Here is a 9,172-nt window from a genome sequence, read left to right as displayed (position 1 = left end):
TCACTCCTGGCGGTGCTCCAAGGTCCTGTGTGGTGCCAAGGATGGAACCCGGGTCAGCCGCGTGCAAGACCAGCATCTGAACCGCTGAACTAACTCTCGGGTCCCTTTTATCTTGATCTCTCCCTTCTCATCCAAAGCCTGCCGAGGGAGAGAAATCATTTGCACACCGAACGGAAGGATGACATCTGGCTTTCTGTGGCAGTGGGTGACGTCGAAGGTGTGAGAAGAAAGCAAAGTACTGGGTGGTCTTGCCGTGTGCGAAGTGAAGATAACGATCGCTGGGAAGAGAAACCTCGGACCCTGGTCCCAGTGTGGAGGCCACGTGGGCACACAGTGGGGGGTGGTGGTGGTGAAGAGGGGGTTTCAGGACTGGGAGGTGGGGTGTTGGCACTGCGGGCGTGGGCCCTGCGTGGGGACATTGAGCCCCAGTACAGATACACACTGACGCTCTCTTGTAACCTGTGCTGCTTCCATAACAATCAATAAAGGCCGGAGCGACAGGATAGGAGTGAAGGCGCTTGCTCTGTACCCCGGTTTGATCCCTGGAACAGCATACGGTCCCCTGAGCACTGCCAGGAGTGATCCCTGAACACCACTGGGTGTGACCCCAAAACCTAACCTAAAAAATCCTCCATAGTATTCCATTTACCAAAAAAAAAAATGTTATCGTCTAGGCTCGGCGAGATAGTACATCGGGGAGGGCATTTGCCTGGCATGTGGCCCACCCAGGTTCCGTTACCAGCACCCCAGAGGGACCCCTGAGCCAGGAATGATCCCTGAGCACAGAGCCGTGAGTCAGCCTTGAGCACTGCCAGGTGTGGACCCCAAACCAAAATAAGTAGCACTGTTGTCCCATTGTTCATCGATTTGCTTGAGCAGGCACCAGTAATGTCTCCATTGTGAGACTTGTTACTGTTTTTGGCATATCGAATATGCCACGGTAGCTTGCTAGGGCCTGCCGTGTGGGCGGGATACTCTCGGTAGCTTGCCGGGCTCTCGGAGAGGGACAGAAAATCGAACCCGGGTTGGCCGCATGCAAGGCAAATGCCCTACCTGCCATGCTATTGCTCCACTCCAAAACAAAGTAAGTAAATTTAAAATTAAAACAAAATAAAAATTAAAAAAGTCAGGGGTTGGGAGGTGGTTCAGTGATTAGGGTGGATCTCTGGTGCCACTGGGTCCACGGAGCACTGCTGGGTGCAGCCCTGAAGACCCCATGCACGGCACGTGGCCTTGGTCAGCGCTGCCACCACATCCTTAGCCCTTGCACAGAATCATCTTCCCGGTTGGCTGGGCATCACGGCTTGGGGTTCCGGCTCGGGACCTCCTGAACATGAACTAGGAGGCCCCCCCAGCCCCCTAACCAAACCCAAGCAACATCAAAAGGCCACGTGATCCAGCGACACCACTCCTGGGGATTATCCAGTGGATATGGAACAAAACCCAGGGGCCAAGAGCCAGTACGGCAGGGAGGGCATCGCCTTACATGTATCCCAACCTGGGTTCGACCCCCTAGCACCCCACAGGGTCCCCTGAGCACTGCCAGGAGTGATCCCTGAGCACAAAGCCAGGAGTAACCCCCGAGTACAGCTGGGTGTGGCCCAAAAACTTAAAAAAAATGAAAGAAACCTCCCTAAACGGTGTTACAGTTGTGTTTTTCTTCTCTGTTTTCCTTTTGGCCTTTTGGGCCACACCTAGCAATGCTTAGGGGTTACTCCTGGCGGTACTCGGGGGAACCTATGGAACGTCAGGGATGAAATCCAGGTCAGCCACATGCAAGGCAAACGCCCTCCCCTTAGTCCCCATGCTCTTTATGCTGTGTTTTCCCAGGTCCCTGGGCCTCTCCTGTCAGAGCCAGGCACATTACAGGACTGTTGTGTTGTTGGTTTTGGGGGGCCACACCCAGTGTGCTCAGGGCTGACTCCTGGCTCTGCACTCAGGAATCACTCTTGGTGCTGCTCCGGACCCCACTGGGGATGCCGGGATTCGAACCCGGCCGGGCAAGCGCCTTAACGGCCAGGCCTCCGCTCCGGGCCCCCCACGTGGGACTGTTTCAGCTCCACAGCTTTACCAGGGCCTGCTTTATGTCCTTGTTCCTGAGGCTGTAGATGAAGGGGTTCAGCATGGGGGTGACCGCCGTGTACATCACTGAGGCCACGGCGCTGTCCCTGGGGTTCTGGGTGGCGGCCGAACTGAGGTAGACACCCAGGCCGGTGCCGTAGAAGAGGGAGACCACGCAGAGGTGAGAGCCGCAGGTGGAGAAGGCCTTGGCCCTGCCGCTGGCCGAGGCGATCTGCAGAACGGACGCCACGATCTTGGAGTAGGAGTAGACGATGCCGGTGAGGGGGATGATGGCCAGGAGGCCGGCGGCACAGTAGATGACCAGCTCGTTGAGGAAGGTGTCCGAGCAGGCCATGCGCAGCAGCTGATTGAGCTCGCAGAAGAAGTGGGGGATCTCCACGGTAGGGCAGAACTTCAGGCGCAGGACCATGAGGCTGTGGACCACGGCGTCCAGGCCGCTCAGTGCCCACGAGGCCAGCAGCAGCAGCCCGCAGAGCCGGGGGTTCATGAGGACCGTGTAGTGCAGGGGGTGGCAGATGGCCACGAAGCGGTCGTAGGCCATGGTGGTCAGGAGGAAGTGGTCCAGCCCCACGAAAAGCAGGAAGAAGAACATCTGGCTCAGGCAGCCCGCGAAGGTGATGGTCCGGCTCTGGGTTTGGAGGTTCAGCAGCATCTTGGGGACGGTGGTGGAGGTGAAGCAGATGTCGGCGAGGGACAGGTTGGAGAGGAAGAAGTACATGGGCGTGTGCAGGCGCGGGTCCGAGAGGATGGCCGCGATGATGAGCAGATTCCCGAAGAACGTGACCAGGTAGAGGGACAGGAAGACCCAGAAGAGGAGGGGCTGCAGAAATGCCTCTTCGGACAGGCCCAGGAGGATGAATTCGGACACGCGGCTGTGGTTCCCAGGGGCCATGGCGCGTGAGAGGCAGCTGGAAGCCAAGCAAGAGTGAAGCCTGTTTTGGGGGCTGGAGCCATAGCACAGCGGGGAGGGCATTTGTCTTGCATGCAGCCAACCCGGGTTCGATTCCCAGCATCCCATAGGGTCCCCCGAGCACCGCCAGGAGTAATTCCAAGTGCATGAGCCAGGACTAACCCCTGTGCATTGCCGGGTGTATCCCAAAAAGAAAAAAAAAAGATGATGACTGTTTTTGTCTTTGTTTTTGAGCCATACCTGGCAGTGCTCAGGGCCAACTCCTGGCTCTGTGCTCAGGAATCACTCCCGGAGGCACTACGTGGACCCTTTTTGGTGCTGGGGATCATCAAACCCGGGTCTGTTGTGTGCAGGCAAATGTCCACCCCAACTTTTTTTCTCTTTTCTTCTTCGGGCCACACCCGGTGGTGCTCAGGGCTCACTCCTGCCTCTGTGTTTAGGGGTCACTCCTGGTGAGGCTCAGGGGAAACTATGGGGTGCCAGGGATCGAACCCAGCTTGGCTCTGAGTGAGGCCAGCGCCCTTCCCGGTGCACTATCTCCAGCCCCCTATTGGTTTCTTTTTAGATTTTATTTTTGAGGTCACTTGGCGGTGCTCAGGGCTTACTTCCGCCTCTGCACTTAGAGATCACTCCTAGTGGGACCCTATGGGATGCCAGCAATCAAAGCAGGTCAGCTGCGTGCAAGGCAAATGCCCTGCCCACTGCACCATCTGTCTGGCCCCAGTGTTGTCCATTTAGCCTTGAGAAGGGATGAAGAGGAGAATGTTAGGGCTGGAGAGATAGGACAGGGGTGAAGGCGCTTGCCTGGTTTGGGGCTGATTCCTCGTATCCCGGAGGGTTTCCTGAGCACAGCCGGGAGAGACCCCTGAGCATGCAACTAGGAGTAGCTCCTGAACACCACAGGGAATGACTCCCCTCCACAAACAAAGTAGCACTGTAGCACTGTAGCACTGTCCTCCTATCCTTCATTGATTTGCTCAAGCAGGCACCAGTATCTTCTCCATTGTGAGACTTGTTACTGTGTTTGGCATATCCATTACGCCATGGGGAGCTTGCCAGGCTCTGCTGTGTGGGTGGGATATTCTCGGTAGCTTGCCAGGCTCTCTGAGAAGGGCAGAGGAATCGACCCCGGGTTGGCCACAAAATTAAAAAAAAAGAACCCACATATCACTCTTACTAAGCCGTGCAAAAAGCACTTTGCAATAAAGCTAAACGCTAACAACCTTAACCATAGTCTCCAGTTGGGGCTGGAGTGATTGTCCAGCAGGGAGGGCATTTGCCTTGTATGCTGCTGACCTGGGTTCGATAATTCCTGAGTGCAGAGTCAGGAGTAACCCCTGAGTACTGCTGGGTGTGGCCCCAAAAGCAACAACAATAACAACAAGAAGAAATATTTTCCTGGAGGTCAGGAGAGATAGCACAGTGGGGAGGGCGCTGGTCTCGCACGCAGCTGATCCGGGTTCGATCCCGGCACCCCAGACAGTTCTATGACCAGGAGAGCAGGAGGACATCCTACACACAGAGCCAGGAGTCAACCCCGTGTGGCTTGAAACAGTCAAAAAATCACCAGGGGTGCCCGGCGTGTGGCTCCGTGCTAGAACACTAATCTGTGATGCTCTGGGTTCCATACCTGGCACATACACCAGTCAGTAGCAGCAAGATCCGCAAAGCTGTTTGGTCATTGTGAGACTGTAACCCAAACATGAAAGCTTGTAACTATCTCACGGTGATTCAATAAAATAAAAAGCCAAAACCAGGGGCTGGAGCAATAGCACAGCGGGTAGGGCGTTTGCCTTGCAAGCGGCCGACCCGGGTTCCAATCCCAGCATCCCATATGGTCCCCCAAGCACCGCCAGGAGTGATTCCTGAGTGCATGAGCCAGGAGGAACCCCTGTGCATTGCTGGGTGTGACCCAAAAAGCAAAAAACAAAAACAAAAACAAAAAACCACCAAAACCCAAACAAAACAAAAAAACAAGAGCTGCAAAGCAAAACTCCTTAGCATACACCCTATGGAACCAAATCAAATTTGCCATTTTATGTGAATGTCCAACAGGAAGAGATTATGAAATATGTATCTCATCAACTTTTTTTTTTGTGTGTGTGTGTTGTGTCTGTACCACACCCCATGGTGCACATGGATGACTTGTAGCTCTGTGCTCAGGGGTCACTCCTGGTGAGGCTCAGGGGACCCTATGAGAAGCCGGGAATCGAACCCAGGCCAGAGCTCTTCCTGCTGCCCTGTCACTCCAGCCCGCTCATAAACTGTTTTGCAAGTTAACCTTTCTCTACCTCCTTGGGTCTGGGTTTTCGCAATATATACAAAGCATCTTCAAATGCGCCCACCCCGGGTAGGAAAGAGTGTACGGGGGGGGGGAGGGCGCTCGCCTGCATGCACTCACCCTAGTTTGGCTGTTTCCTATCATGGCACGGTCCCCCCACGCACAGAGCTGAGTGTAGACTCCCCAGCACCACTGGGTGTAACCCCCAAATTATAAAACCCAATCCAAAGTTCTCTCCCCTAAAAACCACACCCATTTCAAAAGCAAAGGTGGCTCAACCAGACTCCAGATCCACATCCCCGGGTATATTCTAAGTTTCCTGGATACAGTTTTCCCTCTCTTTTGTTTTGATTTTGCACCACAACTGGTAATGCTCAGGGCTTCCTCCTGGCTCTGTGCTCAGGGATCACTCCTGGTGGGCTGGCTGGGGGGGGGGTGTGGTTTGGGCCCTGGGGAATGTGCCAGGAATTGACCCTCATTGGTCAGGTACAAGCTTAGCTCCTTACCCACTGTCCTATCTCTGCGTTCCATTTTCTTTCTGTGGTTTTTTCAAATGCCCTTTGACTCCCATCACTATATGGACAACGGGTGTCCCAGAATGGCTGAGCACCGCTGGGAGTTCTGGCCCTCAAACACTAGCCGCCCACTTAGAAATGAACTAGTCATGAGCTGCAGGGAGAGCAGAGCGGGAAGGGCGTTTTCCTTGCTAACCGCCCCCCCACCCGGTTCTGTCCCGGACATCCCACACAGTCTCCTGTGCCCCGCCAGGAGTGATTCCTGAGTGCAGAGCCAGGAGTGACCCCTGAGCATCTCTGGGTGTGTCTCCCCTGAAAAAAAAAAAGAAATGAACCAGTCAAGCCTGCAAGTATGAAACTGGCCTTGGCCTGAGTCTAGAACTTGGAGTCACGGCGGGCCACGAGGGGCAACTTTCCTGCTCGCATTTTCCCCAGACCTTTCCTGACGCTCACAGACCTTGCGGACCTTCTCCTCCCAGACTTACCTGGACCGGGCAGGGAGGGGGGCTGTGAATTCGGGGATGATGGAGGGGAGGAGGGAGAGAGAGAGAGAGAGAGAAGAGTATAGGAGAGAGGGAAGGGGGAAGGAGAGAGAAAGTGAGAGGAGAACGCAAGCAGGTGAGAGAGTGAGAGATTGAGACAGTGAGAGAGGATGAGAGGAAGGTGAGAGCAAAGGGTGAGTGAGAGGAGAGGGAGGCCAGGCGAGCAGGCTGGTCCTTGAGCCCTCGGTAGGGAGCAGGAAGCACTGCAGAGTCTGATGCTCCCCTGCAGGCTCCTTGAGGCAAACATTTATCTGTCAGAGCTGCCAGATCATTAGACTCGCTCTCACCTCACTCCAAACGCTAAGTGCACAATTTCCCTGTGGACACCGAACTGGACACACAGAAAACTTTTCTTAATGAATTTCTGATCCCAAGAGATTAGGTTAGACATAAACCAAGTTCAGAAACATTTGTTGGGGCTGGAGTGATAGCACAGAGAGTAGGGCATTTGCCTTGTACACGGCCGATGTGGGTTCGATTCCCAGCATCCCATAGGGTCCCCTGAGCACCACCAGGAGTAATTCCTGAGTGCAAAGCCAGCAGTTACCCCTGTGCATTGCCGGGTGTGACCCAAAAAGCCAAAAAAAATTTGTTGATGGGCTGGAGCAATAGGACAGCGGGGAGGGCACTTGCCTTGCATGTATCACTATATCATTGTCATCCCATTGTTCATCAATTTGCTCGAGCGGGTACCAATAACATCTCCATTTGTCCTAGCCCTGAGATTTTAGCAGCCTCTCTTTACTCGTCCTTTCTTTTGCTTTCATTGCTTTTTGTGTCACACCTGGCAATGCACAGGGGTTACTCCTGGCTTTGCACTCAGGAGTCACCCCTGGCAGTGCTCAGAGGACCAAATGGGATACTGGGAATCGAACCCAGGTTGGCTGCATGCAAGGCAAATGCCCTACCCGCTGTACTATTACTCCAGCCCCTTTTCTCGTCCTTTCTAACGGTGCTGCACTGGAGGCTCTTTCAGGGTCAGGTGAATGAGATCCATCATTGTCACTGTATTCTTTTTTTGGGGGGGGGGTTTGGGTCACACCCAGCAATGCTCAGGGGTTACTCCTGGCTCATGCACTCAGGAATCACTCCTGGAGGTGCTCAGGAGACCCTATGGGATGCTGGGAATCGATCCCAGGTTGGCCGCGTGCAAGGCAAATACCCTACCTGCTGTGTTATTGCTCCAGCCTCCTGGCCACCCATATGGTCCGCTGAGCCCCACCAGGAGTAAGACCTGGGCACAATCAGGTGTACCCTCCATAAATAGAAGTACTCATACATAAACACGTTTAAAAAATACTATCATTTGCTTTTTAAAATGAATGTAGGGAGTCCAAAGGGAGTGGAAGAGAACCTGCTCTGTAAGTATTAAGTAGAAGGCCTGAGGCTTAAGTCTGATCCCTGCTACTGACCCAATGTCAACTGTAATACCAGTGGCACAGTAATTTTTCTGACCTTTATGACACCGCTGTTTGTGATTCCTGATGCCACATCCAAATAGTGATCCCTCTAACTGTGCAGCCCCTGGGAGGAGTGTAATCAAAGAGTGTTTTGAACACGGCAATCAATGAGGAAGCCTTCCACAAACACCAAAACCTCGTGTGACCCCTGCTTATCACACAAAGCAGGAAAGATACAGATTTTGGGGCTGAGGCGATAGCACAGCAGGTTGGGCATTTGCCTCGCACAAAGCAGACCTTGATTTGAGCCCCAGCATCCCATATGGTCCTCTGAGCACTGCTAGGAGTGATTCCTGAGTGCAGAGCCAGGAGTAACCCCTAAGAAATGCTGGTGTGATCCAAAAAGCCCCCCAAATTATGCAGATTTATGAGGCTGGAGCAATAGCACAGTGGGTGGGCGTTTGCCTTGCACGTGGCCGACCCAGGTTCGATTCCCAGCATCCCATATGGTCCATTGAGCACCCCCAGGAGAAATTCTTGAGGCAGAGCTAGGAGTAACTCCTGTGTTTTTCTGGGTGTGACCCCCCAAAAAGCAACAAAAACCCCCAAATTATACAGATATATTTAATAAATCTATATAATTTTAAGGTTTTGGGAGAGAAACAGTTTTTCTGAGAACGTTTATTCATAAACAGTGGGTTCTTTTATTCTTTTATCTTAATTTATTATCTATTCAAATTAAGTCACAGAAACTGGATTACAAATTAAGATTAAAAAAAATAAAGACCTTGCATGTGGCCAACTATTTTTTTTTCTTTTTCCTTTTGGGTCTTGATGATCAGTCTTCTACGTCAAAACCCTGAATGAACGGCCTGGCAAGCTCCCTGTGGCGTTTTCCATATGCCAAACACAGTAACAAGTCTCACATGGAGATGTTACTGGTGCCTGCTCTAGCAAATCAATGGACAACAGACACAGTGCTACAGTGCTACAGTGTTTGTGGAGGGCAGTCATTCCCTGTGGTGTTCAGGAGCTACTCCTGGCTGCATGCTCAGGGATCTCTCCCGGCTGTGCCAGGAAACCTTCCAGGATACAAAGAATCAGCCCCAAACCAGGCAAGCGCCTTCACCCCTGTCCTATCTCTCCAGCCCTCACATTCTCCTCTTCATTCCTTCTCAAGGCTAAATGGACAACACTGGGGCCAGACAGATGGTGCAGTGGGCAGGGCATTTGCCTTGCACGCAGCTGACCTGGGTTTGATTCCTGGCATCTCACCTCTGCATGGTCTCCCTCTCCTACAGTGCCGGCCTGGGCATCTACCTCAGTTCGGCCGCCACCCAGAACCCCAGGGACACCGCCGTGGCCTCGGTGATGTACACGGTGGTCACCCCCATACTAAACCCCTTCATCTCCAGCCTCAGGAACAAGGACATAAAGCAGGC

General features: G+C 53.3%; 1 protein-coding gene across 1 annotated transcript; it reads right to left on the bottom strand.

Moving 5' to 3' along the window:
- Positions 1-2,053: 2,053 nt before the first annotated feature.
- Positions 2,054-2,974, bottom strand: LOC101539290 (olfactory receptor 7A17-like). The gene has a single exon (XM_004619509.2). The coding sequence runs from the start codon at positions 2,972-2,974 to the stop codon at positions 2,054-2,056; it is 921 nt and encodes a 306-aa protein (XP_004619566.2).
- Between the last annotated feature and the right edge of the window lie 6,198 nt (positions 2,975-9,172).

This window comes from Sorex araneus, chromosome 2 (assembly GCF_027595985.1).
Source record: "Sorex araneus isolate mSorAra2 chromosome 2, mSorAra2.pri, whole genome shotgun sequence".
Taxonomy (NCBI): Eukaryota; Metazoa; Chordata; class Mammalia; order Eulipotyphla; family Soricidae; genus Sorex; species Sorex araneus.
The sequence above is the reverse complement of the archived record's forward strand: the minus strand, read 5'-3'. Positions and strand labels throughout refer to the sequence as shown.